The 25,765-nt window shown below is 50.6% G+C and overlaps 1 protein-coding gene across 4 annotated transcripts in view; it reads right to left on the reverse strand.

Moving 5' to 3' along the window:
- Nucleotides 1-5,401: 5,401 nt before the first annotated feature.
- Nucleotides 5,402-25,765, reverse strand: part of P4HA1 (prolyl 4-hydroxylase subunit alpha 1) — a 38,784-nt gene continuing 18,420 nt past the window's right edge. The window contains exons 7-15 of one of the 4 annotated variants that reach the window (XM_054174789.1): nucleotides 25,503-25,693; nucleotides 24,554-24,730; nucleotides 20,821-20,891; nucleotides 15,355-15,454; nucleotides 13,684-13,737; nucleotides 11,972-12,037; nucleotides 10,830-10,898; nucleotides 9,590-9,686; nucleotides 8,004-8,104 (exon numbers count right to left, since the gene is read on the reverse strand). In XM_054174789.1, coding sequence (XP_054030764.1) covers nucleotides 8,034-8,104; nucleotides 9,590-9,686; nucleotides 10,830-10,898; nucleotides 11,972-12,037; nucleotides 13,684-13,737; nucleotides 15,355-15,454; nucleotides 20,821-20,891; nucleotides 24,554-24,730; nucleotides 25,503-25,693 — 896 coding nt within the window. In that variant the 3' untranslated portion in view covers nucleotides 8,004-8,033. Of the gene's footprint in view, nucleotides 8,105-9,589; nucleotides 9,687-10,829; nucleotides 10,899-11,971; nucleotides 12,038-13,683; nucleotides 13,738-13,796; nucleotides 13,851-15,354; nucleotides 15,455-20,820; nucleotides 20,892-21,904; nucleotides 21,976-24,553; nucleotides 24,731-25,502; nucleotides 25,694-25,765 lie in introns of all 4 variants that reach the window. The other 3 variants (XM_054174787.1, XM_054174788.1, XM_054174790.1) reach the window with 3 other exon arrangements.

The raw sequence follows: 25,765 nt of genomic DNA on the forward strand, positions 1-25,765 counted from the left end.
TGTTTTGGGTTGAGCTAGAGGTGCCAGGATCTGTGCCCTGGAGCCTGGGAGCCAGCAAGTCCCTGCTTCCAGTGAGCTTTTTGTGCACAGGGTTTCATTGCTGGCAGGAGCACTTTGCAGCCTGTCCTGCTGTTCAGCCCGTGCTGGGGGCTGGTCTGTCACTCAGGGGGTGGAAGTGGGCTGCTGTCCCTGGAATTCTCTGTCCAGAAGCCCCAGAGAAGGCCAAGCTGGGTTCAACAGCCCCATGCTGTGTCTTGCACTGAGCTGCTTATGTCTCTGGTGGCTGAATCGCTGCCCTGTGTGATGTGCTGGTTTGCAGTCTCAGTGCTCCCTGCCCTGAGAAACAGAAGTTGATGTCAAAAAAGAGCGAAATAGTTCTTCAGAAGCAGCTTGGCAGCATTGTGGGGAGCCCCTGGGTGGCTGTGCCTGCTGCTGGGCTTTGATGCAGAGCCTTTTAGAGTTGCTCTAGAAATAGAAATGGGGAGATTGAGATTGGATGTGAGGAAGAAATTCTTCCCCATGAGGGTGGTGAGAGCCTGGCACAGGCTGCCCAGGGAGGTGATGGCAGCCTCCTGCCTGGAGGTGTTTGCAGCCAGGCTGGAGGTGGCTGTGAGCAACCTGCTGTGGTGTGAGGTGTCCTGCCCATGGCAGGGGGTTGGGACTGGCTGAGCCTTGAGGTCCCTTCCAACCCTGACAATTCTATGATTCCATGCTCTGGAGGCAGTTCTGGAACACAGCTCATCACTTGGTCCCTGGTGGCTGATCCATGCACTGCGGAACGGGGCAGAAAATGCCAGCGGGGCTGCAGGGGATGTGAGCCACAGGAAGTGTTGCTTGAGCTGTCCCTGCCACCACCCAGGGCATGCAGCCCGGAGGGGCCGGCTCTGGACAGCGCCGTTTGCAGCATCGAGGGGAATTAGCCAGGAAAGCTGAACAAGGCAGGGAGGAGGCAAAGCGCAGAGCCTGGTGAAAGAGCAGTCAGAAACTTTCCTGCTGGGTGGTCACTTGTCCTGGAACACAAAAAGCAGGCCGACTGCTTTCCCCAAACGTGGCAGCCCCTTGGCCGAGCCCCGTGGATGAGCCAGGCTCCTGCCTTCCTCCCACGACTCCCCACACCACTCTCCTGAGACTGGTTTGCAGGCCAGCTGAAAATAGCTTGGTCACACCCAAGCAGCAAGATCTGAAGAGCAGAAAAAATGGGGGGTTGCATAAACCAGGACACCTATCCCCCATTTGCCTCTGGAGTGGCTGCTCAGGCTCCACAGCTGCAGAGTGTGGGCTCCTGGGGATGTGCACAGCAGGTACCTGCAGGTTGTCTGCCCTTACTTTGCCCCACCGTGGTTGGAAAGCCCCCTCCCGTGCCAAGCCTCCTTTCCCTAAAGATCTGAGAGACACAGATGTCGTTTGCCCCAGTGGTGAACTCTGAGGACTGGTTTGTGAACCTCCTCTTGACCTGAGGAGGAGCAGCTCCTGACTCCAGGCATTCACTGCTGATTCTGTAATACTTAGCTAGGGAGCAGCCCTGGCTGTGATGAGTCACTGGCTCCTCACGGCACTCTCAGGCTGTCTGCAGCCTGCTCCTGTCGGGGGGGGCAGGGCTGACTGCCTGGGCTGTCTGGACGTGTGTCCCCCCACGCTGATGGCAGTGAACCCCATCCCAGGGGAAGCTGGAAGCCCTCTTGGCTTTGCCAAAGCCAGCACTGCTCCTTGCATGCTGGGAGGGACATGCAGGGCCTGGCCCAGCTCCTGTTGTGTGCTGCTGTCTCAGGCTGGGACATGCAGGCATGGGCTTTGCCAGGATCCTTCCCTTTGTGTCCTGCTGGGGCTGTGGAGGAGGGCAGAGAGTTGAGGGACTGAGCTCTCCTTCCATCACTTTTGGTCAGCTCAGTGAGCTGCTGGTCGATGTTGAAGTGTGGCCTGAGCAGGGGGAGCAGGCAGCCCGTGGTTAAGGTTAGTGGCTGGTTCAAAGGCAGCCTTGGGAGCCTGGTGAGCCACTGCTCATGAGAAATGTAGCTCGATGATGACATGCCTCAGTCCCTCACAGAGTCAGGGCAGAGGCTGGCAGCTGCAGGTGGGTGCCTAAAGACCCTAAAGCAGCAGGACAAAAGGTAATGGGCACAAACTTGGACATGGAAAGTTCCATCTAAACATGAGGAGGAACTTCTTTACTTGGAGGGTGGTGGAGTACTGGAACAGGCTGCCTAGAGAGGTGGCAGAGTCTCCTTTGCTGGAGTCATTCAAAACACACCTGGATGCCATCCTGGGCAACCAGCTCTGGGTGAACCTTCTCTGGCAGGTTCCTCTGCACTGGATGATCTCCCAAGGTTCCTCCCAACCCCTGCCATGCTGGGATTCTGTGATAGGCTGGCCCAGTGTCTCCAGAAGGCCCCTGGGCAGATCACTTCAGCCTTGTGCTGCCTTCCCCCATCTGTAGGTGCTGATACTGTCAGACCCTTTCCTTCCTCTTCATCCCATCCTGCACTGCAGCCATTTGCAGACCTCTTCCCTATCCCTGACCCTACCCTGCCTCGTTCAGCTGCAGTTGCTGAGGTTCTTGACTGTGGGAGGAACCTTACCTGCTGGGTGGCAGTGGATCTGCTTGAATGCATCCTGGCAGCATCCCCCGGTAGTATCTTGGCCAGCAGGACCAGGGCAGGAGCTGTCCACTTGTACTCCACACTGGTGAGGCTGCACCTCAAATACCGTGTTCAGTTTTGGGCCCCTCACTACAAGAAAGACATTGAGGTGCTGAATCATGTCCAGAGAAGGGCAGCAAAGCTGGTGAAGGGGCTGGAGAACAGGGCTGGTGAGGGAGCTGGGGTTGTTTAGCCTGGAGAAAAGGAGGCTGAGGGGAAGAGACCTTCTGCCTCTCTGCAACTCCCCAAAACAAGGCTGAAGCCATGTGGGGGATGGGATCCTTAGTAACAAGTGCTAGGATGAGAGGAAATGGCCTCAGGTTGCAGTAGGGGAGGTTTAGGTTTGACATTAGGAGAAGTTTCTTCCCCAAAAGAGATTGTCAAGACCTGGATCAGGCTGCCCAGGACAGTGGTAGAAGGCCCATCCCTGGTGTTGAGGGACATGGTTTGGTGGTGACCTGGCAGGGCTGGGTTAAGGGTTGGACTTCAGGATCTTAAAGGTCTTCTCTGGTCAAAAGGATTCTGAGTCTGTCCCATGGTCATGCTCAGGTGCAGCTGTGCTGGAAGAGCTTCAGATACCCAGCTAGGATGGTGGGAAGCTGCAGTGCATAAGCACTGGTCAGACCCTCAAGTTTTCCCTTCATCCCTGGGAGGCACAAAGGCCATTTAGGCCCCACAGATCCTGGGCAGATGCCTCAGGCTGCATGCAGAAGAGGTGGTGCAGCCCTGCTCTGGTCTCAGGAAGGAAAGCTGGGAGCTCCATCTTGCCCCAAGAGGCTCCTGTGATGCTAGCTTGGCAAGAGCAGCTTGGTGGCCAAGCTGCCAGCAGGAGCCTCACAACTACTTGCAAAGGGGCAGCCCTGCTTCAGCCATTACTGCCCTGGGGTGAAGACAGAGTGTCCCCTGGCTGGAAGGCAGCCCACAGACTCCCCAGAGGGTTGGCTCAAGGCCTGTCTCAGAGGGGACAGAGCCAGGCAGCTGCTAATGATCTCCTGCCACATTACAGAAGAGCAAAGCAGCTGTTGAGCAGCACCAGGGCATAGCTGGGCATGGAATCAGCTGAGTTTCCCAAGCTAAACCAGCCCTGGTTTCCCTCAGCCTTGGTTCCAAACCTGTCAGCCCAGCAGCTGTGGCTGACGGGTGCTGGAGGGAGGGAGGGCAGGTCCCTTTCAGCAGCACAAGGCTCCATGGGGTTCTAACCAGCCCTCGCTGTGCTTCTTCCAGGTTTCAGATGGCCACAAAAAAGGCCTGAGTGCCACCATGCGAGCTGGTGAGGCACAGGAGCACCTGCAGTGAAGCCCTGATGATGGAACACAGCAGCTTGCCCTTCCCACAGGTAAATGCTCTGTCCCATATTGTGCTCTTGGTGTGTGTGCAGCAGGTTAGTCCAGTCTGGCCTCCCCTCCCTAGAACTACTCAGAAAGGTTGTGGTGGTTTGACCTCTTCCAGAAATGGAAAGATTTGTCACCCCTGGGAAGGGGTCTCAGCAGCTGACCCTTTGCTGTGCCTGTTTGTAGAGTTTCAACCCAGGCGTTTGTGTGGTTCCTATGCTGCTATTAAACCCCACACCACCAATCAGTCCATCAGGAAGAGCAGGGGGCTGAGCCACGCTCCTCCCAGAGCAGCTCAACTCCTCCTCATCCAGTTTTGCTCACACGCAGCACTCGGCCCGGTGCTGCCTGCCTGCCCCTTCTGCAGTCCATTAGAGCCCCTTCCAAGTGAGACACAAGCCAGGGGCTGAGCACAAGGTCTCTGTCATTTGTGGGGTGAGCACCCTCTGCACCTGCCCACCAAGACCAGGGACAGCTTAGTTTGCAGGAAACACCCAGGGGGCTGAGCAGAGGTGTGTGCCCAGGGTTCCAACAGCCGTACACCAGGAGAGCTTGGAGTGGAGGATTGCTCACTGCTGCTGGCAGTGGCTTTTTATTTTAAGCCCTTTTGCATTTATTTTATTTTTTTTACATTAAAAGTATTACAAAAGAATGTAACAGTAAGGCAGTTTCTCAGTTGTCAGTCACTGTGAGCCAAACAGTTGCCAATCTGCTTCAGTACAAACCTAGATTCTCACAGGAGCCACACTCTTGATCCGAAAGCCTGCTGGGAGATGGAGGGGTAAAGCAGAGAGCAGCAGCAGCGGCAGCAGCCCTTACACAGTGAGTGTTTGGTGCCTGAGCACTGCTGCAGTGCAGGAGGAGGAGGAAACAGGGGTTGGCTGCAGCCTAAGAAAACAAAAAAGCATCCCTTATTTCTTCCAGTAATCTGGAATGCTTGGGTCTGATGTGCCTCAGCAGACTGGAGGTTGAGTTTGGAGGGCTACTGTGTTGTTTTCAGCCAGGTGAAATGTTCCACAGAGGACAAGCTCATGGTTTTCTCCCTGAAGAACTGCAAGTCCCCTGCAAATCCCCTGCTTTAAACACTTGTGCACTAAACCACTGTTCCTCCCCAGTCCACTCTGAAATTGCTGCTGAGCACTGGAAACACTTGAGGGGAGCTGAGGTGCTGAGAGGTAAATGTTCAGCAAACTTCCCCAGGCAAGGCAGCTTGCGAGAAGCTCTCAAGCTTCTTGTTCAGCTTTTTGATGTTTGGGGGACAAAAAACCCAAACCACTGCTTCTATCCATCACAGAACTGTGACTCCTCATTGCTGCAGTGAGGAGGCATAGAATGGGCTGGGTTGGAAGGGACCTCGAAGGTCAGCCAGTCCAATCCCCTCTGCAGTCAGGCTGCCCAGAGCCCTTCAAGCCTTCCTTTTTGCATTCCACAGCAGTACCTACAGCAGTACCTACAGCACTCAGACCCTGTTTGTAGTCACTATTTCTCTGAAGTGAATGCTGCAATTTTCAGCTTTTAATGCTGTTAATGCACCAAGTAACCACCCACTTCAGGAACCAAACCCAGCTTTTCTCTAGCAGCAACCCCAGCTGCTGTTTGCTAAAGGTGTTTGTGGGGCTAAGAGCCCAGTTTCTGGGTTGGTTGGTTTGTTTTGGTTGATTTGTTTGGTGGTTTGGTTTTTGCTTTTAGAAAAGCTTTTTAAAGCTGCCTCAGAGCTATGGAGAGAAAAGTCATTCTCCAGGGCTAAGGCTCCTGCACCACCTTGTTCTCTGTGCTCTGCTACCTGCAGCCAAGCAGTGGGACTTGCCTGCAGGCATGGTTGCCCTTTTCTTTTGGAGCCTAAGGAGAGAAAAAGGGAAAGAGAAACCTGTGGCTGGGAATGGAGATGAATGGCACTGTGTGAGAGGGAGAAAATCAGGTAAGGAAGCAGCAATATGATTGCTTTGGTTAATGACTCCAATTTAGCCACAGAACTCGCTCTGAGAACCTCTTTCTTTGGTGACTCTCTATGGGATACTGCTCTGGTGTGCCAGCTCCTGTGACAAAATGAGCAGTACAGTAGTGAGGTGGAACTGGTTCTGAGTTGTCTTTTTATTTGTTTCCTGAAGGGCTGGATGGCTTTTGTTTCACATCTGCCTCAAAGCACAGGAGGGGGGAAGGCAGGAAGGTGCAGGGCTAAGGTGAAGCAGGTAGGTAGATCCCAAAGCTAAGAACAGGCTCAGTAGAGGTTTAACAATGCATTTTCCAGCAAAGGTTTTAAAGTGTCTTCTGAAAGTACAGAGTTATCTCCCACTCTTAGTACCTTACACTGCACTCTCGGTCTTCCAGAGGTATTTCTAACACCTTACAGTTGAGTTTCATCTACGTTCTGGCTCAATTGTCAAGAGTTTATTCAGGCTAAACATGGACTTAATGAAAACTGGCTATTTTTTCCCCTTGGTACAGACTTCAGGCTGACCCCCTAAATCAGTAGAACCCCCCTCATGCAGAAGATCAGACTGTCAGGTGGAGCCCAGTGCAGCTCATTTTGATTCTTGCCCTGGTGCCAGTGGAACATGCAGACAACATTTTGGTACAGGATCTGCTGCTGAAGAGCAGCAAACCTCCCTGCAGCCTCTCCCCAGCCTGCTCCTCTGCAGGAACAGGGGGACAGAGTTACTTCTCCTGCAGGACCTCAAGCTCAGCAGCCACAGTCTCATCTCCTTCAGAGGTTTCAACTTCATCTCAGTGTGAGGATGGCTCGTCACAAGGCAAGGTCCCTGAAGATTGCTGAGAACTGCCTCGGGACTCTCTGGCTGTGTGGATGGCATGAATCAGGGCAGCTCCAGCCCTGGCTCATGGGAGAGCAGCTGTGAAGTGAGCAGCACCAGAGCCTCTGCGAGAGGCCCCTTCCCAGCACGGCCTCGCTCATGAGCGACAGTGAAGGAGAGGGAGGTGGCACAAAGCGCAGCACTGCAGTGGGGGCAGCCCCTGGGAGGTGAGCACCACCAAACCAGCCAGAGCAGGCACCATCTTGGGCCCCCTGTGCTAACAGTCACCTGGTGTCTGTAGGCATGGCACTGCTGCAGTCTGCATGCAGCACCCCCACCCTCTGCAAAAGAAAAAGCATCTGGAAAAGATTCAGGACTGTAACTAGGCCCCTCTGCTCCTCCCAAAGCCTGGAGAGAAGGCAGGATGGGCAGGGGGCATTGTGGGAGGACTGTGTATTGCCTCAGCACCAAAGTTCCATAACCAATTAGAAATTCCATGTCCCAAAGCACAAGTGTTTTGCTGAGTGAAGATGGAAAGGTTCCCATCCCCACTGCCCAAGGGCCAGATGCAAGAGTTGACTACTTGTTGGGGATAGAGATTAAAGAAAGAGAAGGGAAGAGAGGAGCTGTAATTGTTCAGGCTGCTCTGCTGCAGGCCTGTGCTTGGCACAACACTGCTGAAGCAGCTCACTGTGAGTATGAAACTGCTGGCTCATGATGCCAAGGGAAGATTCCAATTCCCCCCAGAGGCTGAGGAGGAAGACAAAACATGGGGGCTTTTGGGGAAGTGGAAAACCAGGCTAGAACAGGGCAAGAAGCTGTTCCCTGGAGAAACACCAACCATGCAGTTCTCAGCAGCAGTGGCCAGGCACTCCAGCAAAGCAAGGAGTCAAATGTCTGGAAATTGAGGAGTAGGAACCGGTGGGGAATGGAACCCACCCTTAAAATCATCCTGCCCTCAGCAGACTGACAGTCCTGAGGAGGACTCTAGGAACAACGACCCCCAGCTTTCTGTGCTGGCCAGAGGGGCATGGTGAAGGGAACACCACACACAACACCACTGTTCCTTGTGGCCCTCCTCTGTATTTTGTCCTTTTCTTGTTTTGTAACACTCAGATACCTTAATATATTCTGTTCATGAAACCTTAGGGGGGGAATTTGAGGGAACTAGAAGCACATTTGTTATGTCCACAGATGAAACACCGGCGTAGTTGAGGAGTGAACCTGTAGTGGAGTGTTTGTTAGTCAATTGTAAACTGTAGGAGATGTGTGCATTTTACACCCACTGAGTCGAGGGCAGGCAGGCAGCAGCTGCATCATTCCAGCTCTGATAAAGTGCACGGCCTCCGGAACTCCTGTCCCCGCTCGTGGAGCCACTTGTTGGAGACTGCAAAGACAAAGGGCTTTGGTCACTGCACCTGATGAGCTCCTGCTGCCAGTTAAGCTAAGCATTTGGCTTATATACATACACCTATACAGGAAGAGGAAAATAAACACATGTATGGCCACAACAGCCCCATGCAGTGCTACAGGCTGGGGTCAGAGTGGCTGACAGCTGCCAAACAGAGAGGGACCTGGGGGTGCTGATTGACAGCCACCTCAACATGAGCCAGCAGTGTGCCCAGGTGGCCAAGAGGGCCAATGGCATCCTGGCCTGTGAGAGGAATAGTGTGGCCAGCAGGAGCAGGGAAGTCATTGTGCCTCCTGGACTCTGCACTGGTTAGGCCACAGCTTGAGTCCTGTGTCCAGTTCTGGGCCCCTCAGTTTAAGAAGGACATCGAGACACTTGAAGGTGTCCAGAGAAGGGCAACAAGGCTGGGGAGAGGCCTTGAGCACAGCCCTGTGAGGAGAGGCTGAGGGAGCTGGGGTTGTTTAGCCTGGAGGAGGCTCAGGGGAGACCTCCTTGTTCTCTACAACTCCCTGAAGGGAGGGCTGTAGCCAGGTGGGGGTTGGTCTCTTCTCTCTAGCAACCAGCACCAGAACAAGAGGACACAGTCCCAAGCTATGCCAGGGAAAGTTTAGCCTTGAGGTGAGGAGAAAGTTCTTCACTGAGAGAGTTGTTGGCCATTGGAATGTGCTGCCCAGGGAGGTGGTGGAGTCACCATCCCTGGAGGTGTTCAAGAGGGGATTGGATGTGGCACTTGGTGCCATGGTTTAATCATGAGCTCTTGGGTGACAGCTTGGACTTGATGATCTTTGAGGTCCCTTCCAACCTTGGTGATACTGTGAGATATATATATATAAAAAAAAGGGGGGAAATGATTATAATTGAAAAGGGGGGGATTATTCTATAAGGAAGGAAATCTATATATAAAACAAAAACTATATATAAAATGTATGTAATAAAAATATATCTAAACCAACACCACAGATATAAAACCACATATAAGTTTTAAAAAAACCCTATTTTTTAAAAGGTATACACATATATATATATATATATAAATGAGCTACTGGGTTGCAGCTAAGCACAGGGTTATCTTCAGTTCTTACAGATACTATGATACTATTTTTAATACACACACACACAAATGGGAGATCAAATTCCCCTTCTTCCAGTAGCTGCAAAATGACAACAAGTAGTTTTAAAGCAGCTTCCTTAATAGACCTCCTGGATCTTTACTAGATCTGCTGTTAAAGTAGATAGAGCTTTACTTGTATGCTGTAAGAGAGAACACTATGTGCCACTTCATGTTATATATATATAGAGAGAGAGATAGAGAGAGAGAGAGAGAGATGAAGCAGAAAGAGCTGTGAAGTTGATTGATTTAATACAGGAGCTGGCTGCTCTTCCTTCCACCAGGCAGTCCAGAGGAAAAAGCCCACCAGTGAAGCCCCAGCTGCCAGGAGTAAGGAGGTGGGAGCTACTTACCCCACTTGTTTCCCACTAGTACCGGGCAGGCCGCGTGCCGTGTGCTGTAGTCGCCCTCTCCGCTGGGGAAGAGGTTGTACCAGAACACAGCTGTTCCCTGGTGGGAGCAGAGGAAGGCCTCAGCATTATGCTCTGTGCCATACACACTGCCACCCCAGCAAAGGGATGTGGATTTCAGACACTGCTTCTAAACTGAAGGCTCTCCACAGTCTAATGTTGGCTTTCTGCAGGAGGAAGTCTCCTCCGACTCATGCTGAGGCTACACACACTTGGCTGTTCAGTTTTCTGAAGCCCTAAACCACTTTCCTTCCACTCTGTCCTGTTTCAAAAGCAAGGTAATGCACTAGAAATTAACAGCAAGGCAGCAAAGACCTTGGCATAACCCTTCTGAGGGGAAAAGCATAGCAGGAACACACAGTTCCAGGCAGAGCTGTCCCTGCAGACAGCTCAAGACTAAGCCTACCTGCAGATCGGAGTGCTTTCAAAGTGTGCTTTGAGGAGGGCAGTGCTTTGCAGTGAATGCAAGGCCTGCACATTACATTAGTGTTGTTTGGGTTAGAAGAGCCCTTTGGGACCATCCAGTCCAACCCTTACCCCAGCCCTGCCAGCTCACCACTGAACCATGTCCCTCAGCATCACATCTACACAGCTCTGCAATCCCTCCAGGGATTTTAAATCCCTCCACCACTGCCCTGGGCAGCCCAGTCCAGGCCTTGACAACCCTTTCCTAATATCCAACCTAAGCCTCCCCTGGTGCAACTAAGACCATTTCCTCTTGTCCTATCACTTGTTCCCTAGGAGAAGGGACTGACCTCCCCCTGGCTCTAACCTCCTTTCAGGGAGTTACAGAGTGAGGTCTCCAGCGTCCTTTTCTCCAGGCTGAACAACCCCAGTTCCCTCAGCTGCTCCTCACAAGACTTGTGCTCTGGACTGTTCACTGTTTTCATTGCTCTTCTCTGGACCTGCTCCAGCACCTCAATGCCCTTCTTAGAGTGAGGGGCCCAAAACTGAAGCAGCAGGCAAGTCCAAACTGTAACTATGCATTAGCACACAGAACATCAGAGGCCCTGGAGATCACCAGAACTACTCCAGTCACTTCATTGTAAGGTTAATTATGCTGTGCTCCTGTGAACAGTGCTCTGATCTTCCTTATATGAACTCATTTTAAGCATGTCTGCATCTGCTGGACTCCTGAGCAGGTCGAGAAGAGAGGCTCCACTGGGTGCCAAACCCCACGTACCTTTCTGGGCCACACGCTCGCTCCTACTTCAGGAAAGACGGTAGCGCCCCCTGCTGACACATCGCTCATCTGCAAGGGCAGAGAAGGCACAGGTAAGCTGCAGGCTGATGCAGTCTCACACTCACACAGCATCACGGTGGAAGGCACCCTCAGAGGTCATCTTGTCCAATCACCTTCAACTAGATCAGGCTGCCCAGGGCCACACTGAGTCTGATCTTGAATGTCTCCAGGGACAGGGCATCAACCACCTCCCTGGGCAACCTGTGCCAGTACTTACACCACCCATTGTAAAGCACTTCCTCCTTATGTCCAAACTAAATCTGCCCTGCTTCAAATCACTGTCCCTCATCCTATCACTCCAAGCCCTTCTAAACAGTCCCTCCCCAGCCTTCATGTAGGTCCCCATAAGATACTGAAATGTTGCTGTTAGTTTCCCTGGAGGCTTCTTATCTCCAGGCTTAACAGACCCAATTCTTTCACAGCCTGTCCCCACAAGAGAGGTGCTGCAGCCCTCTAATCATCTTTGTGGCCTCCTCTGGACCTGCTCCAGCACATCTCCCCAGAGCAGAGGGACAGAATCACCTCTCTCAACCTGCTGGCTGTGCTTCTTTTGATGCAGCCCAGGATGTCATTGGCCATTGGCAAGTGCTCATCTCCAGCTGCTTACCCACCAGTACCCCCAAGTCCATTTCTGCAGGGCTGCTCTCAACCTCATCACATTTTAGTAAAACACAGTTTGGTTTTTGAACAACTTACTTTCCACCTTCCAATCAGCAATCAGGCTGTGTGGATAAGGGCCTCCAAAGAGGGCCAAAGCCCACCCACTTCATGCCACAGCCAGCCCTGAACGTCACCCACTCGATGGCAGTGAACAGGCTGTAAATACTGATGCAGATGAAACGACACCAAATGATGTAAGCTGCTTTTCAGCTTTGAAGGAATACCCTCTCCTTAAGAACAGCTGGAAGAGCCATTACTTGTGGGTAAGAAGAAACCCCCTCTGACTTACCATGAAGTTGGGGGCTGCCTCCATTTGCAACTGCTTCTGCACACCCCTCCCAACCCCCAAGCCATTCAGTGGTACAGATCATGCAGTCAGAGCTGTTCTTGGCACCAACACATGGCAGAAATCTATCACTTACATAAAACAACCAAGTAGCAATCCTGTTGCCTGTTCCCAATTCCTTAAAAGCATCTGGCTCATCTTTCTGTGAACAAAAGCAAGCAGATTCAGTAAACATTTCATTTTGATTACCCAGAGGAGCCACTGCCATACAGCTGCAGTCAGCAGCAAACTCATGCAGGAGAAGGAGCTGAAGCCCTCTGTTTGGGAGGAGAATGCAGTTAGAGTGGCTCCACCAATGGCACTACACCAGGCACTTAGAAACCCCATAGGAGGCACGAGCCCAAATTGCTCAGCTGTGCTGTCTGAGAATTAGTGCAGAAATCCTCCTCACAGCCAAAAACTCAATCATTTAATTACACTCGCTCATCCCTGCTTGTCCTTGGCCAAGAGGAGCACAGTGAGGGCATCTCTGGAGCCCCTGGTTCACCAAGAACCAGCTACAGCCCAAGCCTGCCCCCTGCTCCCTTGGGGCTGGTCCTGCCTTTGTGGCCCTTGCCCCCTTTCTCAACTCCCTCTGGGGCTGCAGGTGCCAGGCAGGCTGAGCAGATCACTGCTGCTGTTTGATTAGAGCTAGAGGAAGGCGAGTGCTGCTCAGCAAGCAGGAGCTTGGAACAGGCTAACAGGCAAGTGAGCCAGGTGGGCAACTATGAGGATTTTGTCACTCGGCTCACAAGAACAAAACCCCTTGTGGATGGGTTATGGCACAACTTTTGTCATACCTCTGGTTTTCACTTCCAGAACCTGCCCCCTGTGTCTGCTGGAATCCCAGCAATCAATTAACCCCTGCACTTCCAAACAGAAACTGCTGTTAATCACTTGCAATGCTTTTGAGCACATGCTCAGAGAGCAGGGATTCTGATTAATAGTTGGTGGCTGGTTTCACAGTGTCAGGCTAACCTGAAGGTGTTAAATCACACACAAATAACCAACTGAATGCAGTGGCATCACTCCCAGCAGTCTACAGTTCAGGCTGGAACAGAAACAGGTTGGGAATTTAAACCAAACAAAAAAATTGAGGATGGGGAGATGGGGAGATGAGGAGACCTCCTGAGACTGCTCCCAGCTCTGTAACAGAGCACAGACACTTCCAATATCTCTTTCCCAGCCTGCCAGATGTCTGCATCTGGGCTACAGGGGAAAAAAATTCTCCCTCCACATGGCAGGCCTGCAGGGTAAGGTGAAGAGAAGCTTTCCTACACCACCCCCAAAACCTGCCTTAAAAAGAGGGCCTTAAGCTGTGCCTCATGCAGCCAATGCTATGAAGCTCCTTCAGTGGCTTCTCTACCTGCATGTATGTTAGGTGCTGCCACCATCATCTGCCACATGTGCCAGGAGCACAGGATAGACACAGAGTCTGGGTAGTTTAGCTGCACATCCTGCACTGATTTTAAACATAGCTGCTGCACATGGCCAGGGTCTTGGCCAGCTGGAGTGTTTCTGAAGACATGGCCTCAGATTTAGAGCCCCTGGCTCTGGTAAGGGCTGTTGCTGGTCATCTCCTCACAATAATCCCTTTTTACTTACATCTGTTCAGAAAAGCCTCCTTGCTCTGCAATGGCTAACATGTTTATCAGTTCAGCTGGTGGTTTAGAGGGCTTTCTCCACTAACATGAGTAGAGAAGCTGAAGAGCTACAAAATGGAATACACATTGCAGAACACAAATTGTGCCACAGCCAGAAGGCCCAGGCTTCACCGGGTGACTAGCTCGCCTCTTTCTCTTTACTTGCCCGTGCAAAGTCAAAGTGGGGCTCATACTGTCCTCCCACTCCATAATTTGCCACCTGAAAAAGAGAAACACAGTGCTTGTGAAGAAGAAAGAGGTGGAAAAAACAGGACTTACCCTTCCAAAATCAAAATGAGGCTCATACTGGCCTCCTACTCCGTAGTTGGCTACCTACGGTGAAAGGAGAAGCACAACAGCTCGTGAAGCAGCACTGTACCCAGACACGGATTTGACCACCACCTACAACCCTTTTGTTCATACACTCACACAATGGCTTAGGTGAGAGGGGACCTTAAAGATCATCTAGTTTCAACCCCTCCTCCCATGGGCAGGGACCCCCTTTCACCAGACCAGGTTCCTCCAAGGGCCTGTCCAACCTGGCCTTGAACACCTCCAACAGAAACAACATCCAGAAACAAGTTCCCCAGTTAACTTGTTCCAGTGCCTCACCACCCTCACTGTTTGATAGGTGAAGTTTAAAGAGCCACAGGAGATAACAAGTCTCTGCCAGTTAAACTGGCATGTGTGCTGCAAAGTCCTACTGGGTTCACTCAGAGATAGCTCTGGTTGCACCCAGACTCCTCATCAGCATCAAGCCAGAGCCTGACTCTGAGCTGTAGGGTCTCAGCCCTTTAGTCTGCTGTTGCAGTGGACTGGACACCAGCTCCCAGCAAAGCCACAGCAGAACCTTCCCTTCCCCAGGGTTAGTCTTCCCTGAAAGCTCTTCTGTCTGCACCCAGCTGAATGGCAGAGACATTGTCCCATGTCTGAGCACCTGCTGCTGTCTGACCTAGACACTCACAGGTAACAGAACCTCACCATCAAAATGCTCAGGCTCCTGCAGACCTGGACAACTACAGGCTCTGAGGAGCCCCAGGATGCTTGGCTACAAGAGCAGCAGCACATCCAAGACTGGCAGCAGCACACCATGCAGTGTGCTCCAGGGAAGGAGTCTGGGAATTTCCCTGGGCTAGAGAAATGTTCTTCTACAGAGACTTTGCAGACTTGGCTCTCTTCCAAACAGGCACAGCACTTCTACATCATTCAAGTTTGAGTCACTTTATCTCCATGCCAATTAGAAGTATCCAGTGTCCCTTCAGCTGATTGATTTCATTTCATCTCTTCTATGAGCTCATAACCTCAATTTTCAAACAGATGCTTGGGCATTTTGTATCAGGAGTCTTGACAGAGCAGCACAACAGTTTTCAGGAAGCACTTTCCCTAGGTGCTCTGCTTTCTAGGTATTCATGCTTTCTCACAATCACCAAAGCAGCTCTTCACTTAAAAGCCTCAACCAGATGAATAAAATTAAGTGCTTCTGAAATAAACTCTTCTCGGGTGACAGTCACTCTTTCCTCCCTTTAGAGACACCAGACACACACCATTGGCCTTCCAGCACTGAGGGTGGAATGGCTAATCTAAACCTTCATTCTCTGCCCCCTTTCCATTGTCCACCAAAGCAACCACAGCTCTGCAAAGCCAGCTCTGTTTCCTCCTCCCTGTAACACCCTGCCTCAGTTCCTCCCCCGGCCTGCAAACCAGCCCTCACGTCACTGCTCCTGGGCTGGATGCATATTTGTGGCCACCTCGCCAGCTCTACCAGGGTGAGCACAGTGATGCACACAAAGCCACCCAAAAGTGGACATTCACCACCATGCCTGTCCTGACAGCTTACCTGCAGCTCCTCTGCTGTGGAGACATCAAGTCCTGTCAGGTCCTGTATCCTTGTGTTGATGCGGGACACCACTGGGCTTTCATAGCCAGACAGCCAGGCACTAATGTGGGGGGAAACACAACAATGAACCCAGCAGGGTAGTCACAGGCAGGAAGCCAGCAGTGACAGCTGCAATTACTTCATGAGACTTTGGTAGGGTGATCAGAACTATCCCCAGGGCATTATGAAGACCTGCATCTAACAAACATGTTTCCTAGAAGGAACCCTGAGAACACCAGGTGAAGGATCTCTAACAGTCACTTCCCATAGCGGACTACTGACTGACTGAAGAAGTGTTCCAAGCAGTGACATCTGCTTCAAGCTCTTTTCTAAACCAGGTACAAACCACTGTGGCTCTTGCCCACTCCAAACAGCTTGTTCAGACCCCACCTTTGGAAGCAACACTTGGGAAGGGACCAGGCGAGTGACTTTGAGTGTGACCAGAGTCGGTGTGGCTGTAACTCAGCTCCTCCACACGAGGCAAGCGCTCTGGGAGCTGGCCTGTCACATCACTCACCTCTGCAGTGCTGCTACAAAGCATTCTGAACACAGTTAAATATTGCACCCCCTTCCCTTGCCCAGCAGTTTCTACCCAGTCAGCCTATTGCCAAGTTGATGATTAGCACACTTCAGGTACACAGCGATGCAGAGAGGAAGAAGAGGCCTCCCTGCTGCTGCTTCCAGTACACAGAAAGTAGATTTGCAAATTAAACAGATTAAAAAAATAATCAAAATGTGAGGGGTCAGCCCCACAGTTCCAGGGAAAATAAAAGGCTTTTTTTCCAGCTCTTTTACAAGAGAAACATTCTGCTCTTCAAAAAAGGTAAACCTCCCTTTCAGCCACCCTTTGTCTTTGTTCCCTGTTAAAACCCGTTCACATGGTGCTTGGGTTTCTTGCTGCTTGACTCATCCCATTCTAGGCCATGTACCTCCATTTTCACCCTTCCTCTGGGCATGCTCTGGGGGCCTCTCCTCACTAGCTCCCTCAGCCATCTCCTCTTAATCACTAGCATGGATAATGCTGTATGTGAGATGAGCTGGGCCCTGTTTTTCCCCCTTTTTGCAGCAGAATTCAATTTAATTCACAGCTAGTTTTATCTTTTCCTTTTTCCCTCAGCACCTGACTCAGCCCTGGGGCTCAGCAGTGGCTCCTGCTGCTTTTCCAAGGCTGTTGGACAGAAATAACCTCAGAGCCCAGCTGGCAAGTACAGCTTTGTATTCTTCTACTCACCCAAACACGTGAATACTGAATTAAGGTAGGTAAACTAAAACCCCAAAACACTTGGGCTGGGAGGAGCAGCAGCATGACACATGACACAAGGCACTGACACAGGTTACAGAATCTCTACGAGCATATTTGGGGGTTTCAATGACAAATAGACCAGAGGGAAATGAGGTTCCTTGAGACAGACTTGCACAAACATGACACAGATTCATCCACTTCTCAGCACTGTTAGTAAAAGGAAGTGTTACAATGCAGCCTTGCTTGATTTAAGGTGATAGGAGAACACAGAAAGCCTACTTTCCCCCAGTGAAGAAACCAGCTATGCCACCACATGCTTGGCAGTCAGCTTGAGGAGGTAACAGTCACAAGCAGTCCTAACCTCCCATGCTGCACACAGGAAAAGCCCCAACAGCTATTGACTTCCACATGTAGGCTCTAGCTACCTCTGTCCAGTCTGTGCAGAAAGGCCTCAAGAAATAAAGAAGGGGGGAAAAAGAACCCTCCTTCCTCTCCTGGTTATTTAAATGGCAATGGGTGCTTTCAGCAGGGAGAATACTGCATCCTTTCATGAAGGGAAAGCACTATATGTATTTTTAACTGGAATTAATAGCCCTGCTACACAAAGAAAGTCTATGAAAGGTGGAGGAAGCAAGGAACTGTAAGCATATTCCAGGTGCCAGCCTGTCAGCTGGTGGCAGTGCAGGGGGAGGCCTGTGGTGCTGAACAGTTTAGTGTGAAGAGTCACAGCACCATTTAACCCTGAGAGCATCATAAACCTGCTTCCATGAGGCCAGAGGGCTCAGGAGGGGCTGCACAACCCACACCCATTGCTTTCAGGCTGCACAAGGGCCTTCTGTTACTGCAGGCTGTGCCTGGTAGCCTTCACTGACTGCAACAACCTGTCCTACATTGCCCTCTCCTGCTGGTAGGCTCAGCCACGATCCTTTGCTGATAGCAGTGTGAGTGCCCAGTTCACAGCCATTTAGAACAGGTATTCCTCACACACAAAGGCATCTTCTTCCCTCCTCTTGTCTATCAAAGGCCAAAACTCCCTCACCAGTGGCATATGTCATGCAGAATTAACAGCCTTAAACGGGGCTCAGTAAGCCTTTTCCTTCCAGTCTGTGCAGAGGCAGCATGCTCAGTGAATGCACACTTGGTAAGTGAAGTCACTCATCTGGCAGTTGTATGATGAGCTCTGTCTCATCTCTGACTAGCTGACACCTGTGAGCCTACTATGGACAGAAAACTTCATCACAGAAAATGGGACAAGCCTATTTCTGGGAGCTCACAAGCAAGGCAGTATGAGGTATGAGTGCCCTGCCTTACAGGACGCTTTGGTGTTTTCTTCACTAGCACACCAAACCCCAGAGCTCCCTGACTACAGTGGCACAGAGTAGTTTGGTGTGCCACTTGGCCAAGTCAAAAAGCCAGCCATGAACTAAGCTAATACTTTACAGGCATTGAAAGAATGTCATTAGCCTGTTGAAATCCTGCTGAGGGATGGATTTTATTCTTCCTCACACCAGGGCCTGGTTTTTCACACCTTTTATATTACCACCAGCTAGCAGGCATCACAGTTACCTCGCTCTCAAAACTCTGTATCAGCAATCAGAGGATCATTAAGGTTCAAAAAGACCTTTAAGATTGAGTCCAACCATAACTCAACTATCCTGGATCTTAGTAGGGATTTTTAATGGCACAAAAAACTCCAATGCAGAAATAATTCACACTGACCAGTACATTAGGAACCAAACACTCCAGACAACTGTCCAGAGCTACACGACACACACATGGGCGTGGGCACCCCAAGGCTCACCTTCAGCTGCACTAGCTAGTCCAGTACCAGACATCACAAAGGTCTTAGTTTCAGCTATGCCAGCACTGCACCAGGGAATTTCAACATTGCTATTGTCACTGATCACACAAAATACTACCCTTTATGTTTAAAAACTTTCTGAAGTGTACTTAGTATGTAGAAAGTGTTAGCAGAGACACACCGGGGAGCGAATAAAAGCCCAGACTGATATTTCTGAAGTGGAAACTTGAACATCATATGCTCCAAGCTCTGCCTGCCTGCTGGGAGGAGAGAGAAAAACCCAGCAGCATCGTTAGAAGTGGTGTCAGAGAAGCTGAGTCTATTCTGGTCCTGCACACAGCATGGCTTAACGGTGCTCCTTGAGCTGCTGGCGAGGCGCCCTCTGCTACACAGCCTGCCACGTACCGCAGAGCGAACAGTAGTCCTCTCAGAGGCAGGAATGCTGTCATTTAGGAGTGCATTTGCTAGGAAAGAATGTTTGGAGGGGGAAGGCAGTCAGCTATTAAAAAAATAAAGTGAACATTTTTGGGGTTTTCAGGAGCAATGATTCATCTGGAAGCCAAGCCAGCTCCAACTGCTCGAGCAGGCAGCCGAAGTTTCTACCAGTGGGTCTGGAAGAGAAGTTCAGTGACCCAGCGTTAAAAACGTGATCCATCTGAAGCAGTCTGGTTTGGGGGCTCTTGAGGGTGGCTTTCACCTCCTACTGTCAAGTTCTCTTTTGAATTACATACAGCCTAAGCAATCTGCACATGGAGAAATGCACAGGCAAGGGGACACAAAGTCTCCCTCCACCCTCAAAAACTTCTTCTCTCTGACCCGGCACTGTGCTGTATGGCTGCTTGCAATTCTTACACCACTTCCCAGCCAGATACAGAACAGCTCAGTAACGTCTGATGCATTTCTGTGGGTTCCTTAGCTATGTTGGAAGAAGGTCCCCAGGTGCTGCATTGTTGAGCCCCAAACCTAAGGGGTCTCATTCACCAAGTACTAGCCAGAAGGGCTCTATATCCCAGGCCTGCAGTGCACCTACCAAGGAAGCAGCAGCAGCACCTGACCTTACCCTTCATCACAGGTAAGGCAAGGCACAGCACCCAGTTAATGCCAGATTAAAGCCCCAGGAGTCATGTCACAAAGCCAGTGAGAACAGAGGGGAAACAGGCTCTAGCTGCACATACTGGGGAGGGAATCAGCTTCTAATCAGGGGTGGTGGCTGGTGCTATTTTTCCTGACTGTGGCATCTGTGATAGTCTCAAGGCATCACACTTCCCACGACAGGAAAATCAAGACTCTAAATAAAAAGTCCTTTTGCTCAGAACCATCTGGTTAGACAGGAGCCAGTGACACAGCTCAATTTCCATTAGTGAGCTGGTCACCTTCTCCCATTCCTATTCCTAGCCCATCAAGTTTGGCAGAGTGAGGTCTGTTCAGAGTCCAACGCCCCAGAGACTGAACACGTGCTGCCTTCTGCAGAAGGGACAGCCACAGATAACAGAGGTAGGTAGACAGGACAGGGACAGACTTGAAGACTAAAAGCAAACAACCATTAAATGCAGCACAAGTCAAACGGGAAGACATCAGTTCCGAGAGTCACCCTGGAGGAGCCTGTGGAGGTAGTTTTAAGGAGCAAACGTCTCATAGCTAACTTCCAAAGGCCTGCCACTCCCTGCACATCCCCTGAGGGGCGAGCAGCAGCTGAAGGGGAGAGGCAGTTCCAAGGTACAAAAGAAAAATCAATCGGTTTCCAACTTGCCACAAGGCGTGGTGCTGCCATGGTTTTCTAGTTGCCATGAGTTGTAATCATTCCTGAATCAGCTAACTGGTGCTCCAGGACTGTGAAGCAGCACTTTTAGGTTTTGAAAAGAAAGTCACAGCTCATTAAAAACCCTGGAAGCTCAATCTACCAAATTGTAACTGCAGGCTATTGTTGAAGGAAGCAGCAAGAGCGTTAGTTTTCCACTACAGCAGCAATTGCTTTCGACCACTTAAAGCAGAAAAGGCTTTAAAATCATCACCCAGCTCATCTTTGCACTTGCTCCCACAGCTGGCAGCAGCTCCAGCACCAGCTATCAGCAGCAAGGACCAACACTGGAGCGTGCTGGCAGAGGCGATGCGCGCTGCTGGTCAGCGCGTTTAGTGTGTTAGTTGCACTAGACAGGGCATGCGAAGCAAGAGGGCAACTCCACCCTGGCTGCCACTAACACACAACTGTTTTCTAGCCCAGACTGCCTGCTTTGTTATGCAACAGCTCAGTCTGCTTTAGGCCACTCTCTTTCTGCTAAGAGAAGCTATGCAAAGCCCTGGCTTGCCCCCATTTAGAGATGCAGCGGCACAGCCCCAGAAGGCTTCCTGGGTCAGCTGTACCTTTGGCAGACGCTCCCCTTACCTCTTAGAGACTCTGTAATGTGCCGTGGTCAGTTTCCCAGTCTCAGGGTCATGAACAGTAGCACGGCTGAGCTACAAAAAGAGAAAGGACAAAGGCTTACCCACCTAGTCGGCTGCTTTTGTGCCAAGCCACTGGTGTTTGCAAGGGTTCCGATTGGTCTGGATGGAATGCAATGCTCTCAGATCAGCAATGTTAGAAGGGCAACAGAAACTGCAGCTGCCATGGCCAAATCAAGACAAATTGGGTAGAAAATTTGGTCAGATTGTCCTTTCACTTTTTTCCTCCTTTTAAAAATCCTTTTTACTTTCTTTTGGGTTTTTTTTCCTGTTCTCAAAGCAGAGACTTTCTGTGAGTAGTTTCTGATGCTGAGTTTCCCAGGCAATTCCTCCTCACCCAGAAGTTTCACTCCTTTTGGCTCAACGCTGATGGAGCACACAGCCAGTCTTTAATCACCACTACTAAAACCAGGGGAGGTGGGCATGGGGTAGGTGGTGTCTTCTAGAGACAGCCAGTTATGGCAAAGCATTGGCTACATTCAAGACCTGCAGCCCTCACTAGACGAGCTGGTGAAAATGAGCCAGATTTGTGTCAGCAGGAGGTCAAAGAGCCCAGACAGGAGTATGAGATTATCTTGGACAGCGAGATGCTGTGTGAGTACTGAACGTACTCACTGCAGTGAGGACTCAAAACACCTCTTACAACAAGGTAAAAGGCTCTTCAAGTGCTCTGCTGGACTGTACAAGGAAGGGGAGGACAACTTTGTGTTGGTGAGAAGAGCAAGGGGAAGAGAAAATTAAAAATAGCTAGATTCTGCTCAAAGTTTTACAGCATCAAGCATTTTTCATGTTGATTGCACACTGCCTCTTGTGCAGATCATCATTTGAGAACATGCATTAGAATGAGACACCAAATTTTGCCCCCTGGAACTTCTAGCTGAAGGGAAAGACCGAGAAACTCAGCAGCAACAGCCTGTTACAGATCTGCAAGTCATCAACGGGTGGCCTAAAGTTGCCTTTTCAGAGCACCTCTTCTTTCCCCATAATGAGCAGAAGGCACCAACACGTCTGGCAGAGAGCTCTCTTACCTTTTGCTAATTCTGTAATGTGCCGTCTCCAAGGCTCCCGTTATGGGGTTTGAAATGGTGGCTCGCCTCAGCTGTGAAGCGAACCATCAGAATAGTTGCATTACAAAGCACATACTGCAGCACAGCAATCCGACCATTCAGAAGCCTACTTGGGGTGGGGAATGTCATGCCAGCCACCCCACAAGCCACCCTGTCACCTCCTGTGGTGGTTTTTCCTTTTAGGGAGAAGGTGGAAGTTCATAAAGCAGTGATGGGGAAAGAGGAGGAGTCTCCAGTGTCACTAAAAGATAGGGTTTTAGGTGTGTGTTTTTTGATCAGAGCGATGGAGAGGATCAAGTTTTCCAAGAGCAATGTCTCCATGTCTGCAGCAAGAACAGCAGCCAACTCAATCAAGTGAGCTAGCAGCTCTCACCTCCTCCAGGCTGCAGCACCTGCTGGAAGCGGTACAGAGCGCTCCTTTGTCAGGTACAGAGCACTCCTTGGTCAGTGCTCTGCCCTGCACACAGCACCAGGGCTTCAGCAGTTTAACTGAATCCAGGCTACACTGATCTGCCACGAGGCAAAGATGAATCAAACTCCACCTTTCTGATTCTTTCAGCACCAAAAGCAGCACGCTGGCCTCTAACACCACTCGCCTGGCTCATGGACACACACACACCACGCTCCTCAGGACACAGAGTCAGAACTCCTGGTTCAAGGCTTTGCTTCCCCTCTGCTGCACTCTCTTTACCTGATACCATCCCTAACACATAACCTTGTGTGCCCTTAGCTTTCTTCAGGAGCTCTCAGACATGCTCCAGCACTCCTTGCCGGGAAGACTGAGCTCCGGAGCCCAGGTTTTGGAAGAGGCACGAAATGACAGACTGAGTCCCAAACAATGAGAACTACTTCTCTATTGTTAAACTAAGCTAAGTAAATCACACCAGCCAACAGGAAGAGGTGCTGGGAACTCTTAGTGTGCTGCCTCTCCTCTCATCCCACACAGATGCACTGAAGAATCAAAACACGACCTACAACTCCTGTGAGGCTCCCAGAGCTGAGTAACCCAGGCTCCATCCCACCAGCACAGCAGAAGGCTGGGCACAGAACAGACAGCACTGACTTCTGAAAGGCAGCGATGGCAACATCCTGAGCTCAGGGAAGGAGAAGATGACCTTTTAGTCTTCAAACCACAATCCTCTTGCTACACTCACCCATGAGCCCTGCAAGGCCTGGGCCATAGGAAATACAGGGAATGCTAACTGCATGCAGATGCTTCCAGGTTAATGAGCTATGAACCTCCAAGTCCCTGCCACAAGCCAAGCGTCTGACAGGGAAGCAATTCTCTCAGCAAGTTCAGGAGGTGCAATCACCATGCTCACAGGGTTTTATTTTCAGTGCTGAGACTCATTTCTTCTCCATAAAGAAATGATTCAGTCCTATCCCACAGACAGAATGCCACAGCTTTTGCAGCAACAAAGGGGCTTAATCACTTAGAGACAAGCAGGGCTCTGATTTTCAGCCTGGCTGGCTGACAGGAGAGTAGGAAGAGGTGGTTTACAGGTAAGTGAAGAGAACTGCTGGTGCTTCCTGCTTACAGCTCAGAAAGCTGCCTCCAGAATACAACACATCAGCCTCTAGCAAGTTTTAACATCACCTCCAGGCTACCTAGTACTCAGTGCAGTAGCCAAGGATAGCATCATTTTCAGTGTGCCCACAGCTGGTCTCCTCTACAGCAGACCAAGCTAACAGTCTGCCCTATAATTAATGCACTTATCCCCCTCATCTCTGCTTGCTCAGCTCTCTCTGTGCAAAAAGCCATTTAGGCTAAAGACAAATTTCAAAGGCAGGAAAACTGCCTTTCTGTAAGTTTTTGTCTTATTATAGATGTAACCAATTGACAGAAAAAGAAATCCATGTAACTACATCTTCGGTGTGGCTCCTAAGATGCAGAATGACACCAACTGTACAGAGGACAACCCCATCAGTTTGTGGTTTACCTTGGACGCTCCTCCTAACTCTGCCCCAGATTATTCTGGATTCAGAAACAAGAACCTTGGGATCCAGTTTCTGAAATAGGATTTGAAGGGCTGGTTTTGTGAATGAGAAGCTGATTTAGTACTGCTCTCTTAAAGCTCTCATCTGCAGGCAACTTCCAAGCCCAGATGACAGAAATCAGTACTGAGTGGAGAACACCACCATTCATTCATGTCTACTCAATGAGGTGGCATTCCAGGAGCAGAGCAATAGCTGTCTTTCTCTGGACAGCACTCTTCCCCATGTCACAACTTGGGCAAGCACAGACTTAAACCAGAAAAGCAGACAACCAACCAAAAGCTAGATATGCGTTAAGACAACCTAGCTGCAGGAGGTTGGTTTGCTGCTGCACAGCACTCTCCTGATTGGAAACAGCGCTCACCAGAACCGTCTGCCAGAAGAGTGTGACAGCCCTGCACTGCTGTTACCTGGCCCTCTTAGCCACACACAACCTCCAGCTTCCCCACTGTCTCCTTCAGAGACCATCACCAAGAGCTACAAGGTTAGAGAAGCAATGTGTGACACACCGCGCACACATCGGTGTTCCAGAGGAGAGAGAATTCCACACACCCATACAGAAACCCCCAGGTGGAGCCGAGCGTGCCCACGAGGCAAACGAGCGCAGGCATTTACCCTGGGCTTTGCCAGCTCTTTCACAGTCTCTATCTCTTCATCGGAGATGATGTCCAGGAAGCGAACGATCCGAGGCTTGTCCCACTCGTCCTCCTGTTTGACAGGGCCCAGGATGTAGCGAGGATTCCTGTTCCCGTCATAGTAGCGGCAGAAGAGTCTCTTCTGTCTCCGAGGAGTCTGCGAGCAAGGGGGAACAGAAGATCAGCAGAGAACCGCTACATGACGCAGCCCCAAGAAATGAGGCAGGAACAGTTCACTTTCCATACCTTAATCAGAGTCCCAGCATGGTGGGGGCTGGAAGGGACCATCCAGTCCAACCTGCCTGCTAAAGCAGGGCCTCCCATGGCAGGCTGCCCAGGACCAGGTACATTGAGAATCCCTCCAGAGAAGGAGACTCTGCAACCTGTCTGGGCAGCCTGCTCCAGCATCCTCACAAAGAAGTTTCTCCTCCTCTTCATATGGAACCTCCTGGGTTCCAGTTTGTGCCCACCGCCCCTTGTTCTGCCCCTGGGCACTACTGAAGAGAGCCTGGCCCCACCCTTTTGAGAAGATCCCCTTTCAATGCTTAGTGTTGTGTTTCAAGTTCAAGAGGTGCTTTCAGTTTCAGAAATGAGTGTTCTGAGGACGTGACCCTTACTCTGCAACAAGCAGTACTCAACATGGTGCTACTACAAACAGCTGTCGCTGAAGCACTACACTCAGACCTAGACTTGCAGCATCCCTACTCAGCTCCTTACACTGAAGCAGCACACCCAGGCTCACCAGCTGAGCCTGCAGCAGCATTCCTTTTGGTCTGCTGGAGAGAATGAAAGAGGGAAGACATCCAACAGATGTTAATCCTCAGCCAGCTGCTAGAAACACTTCCCTGCCTTCATGCCACAAACAAATTGTTGACAGGGTTTGGTTACAGTTGGTCTCATACGTTTGAAAACAGTCTACTCCACTTTACCATTTTGAGACCCTCCCCACGGCACAGCATTTCGTACTTCCTTCTCTCAGGCAGGTAATCCTTTTTCTTAACCTCAGTTTCCTTCTCCACCTGGTCTTCTGTATCTGTACCAGACTTATTTGCTTCTTTCTCCTTCGCCATGATATATTCAAAGTATTTCATGTTTCCATTCGCTCTTTGGTGTTCAGGATCTAGTGACGAGGAAACAGACAATTATCACTGGCAAGTTCCCTGCTGCAGAAGCATCCAGAACAGGCCATTCA

This window comes from Dryobates pubescens, chromosome 30, assembly GCF_014839835.1.
Source record: "Dryobates pubescens isolate bDryPub1 chromosome 30, bDryPub1.pri, whole genome shotgun sequence".
Taxonomy (NCBI): domain Eukaryota; kingdom Metazoa; phylum Chordata; class Aves; order Piciformes; family Picidae; genus Dryobates; species Dryobates pubescens.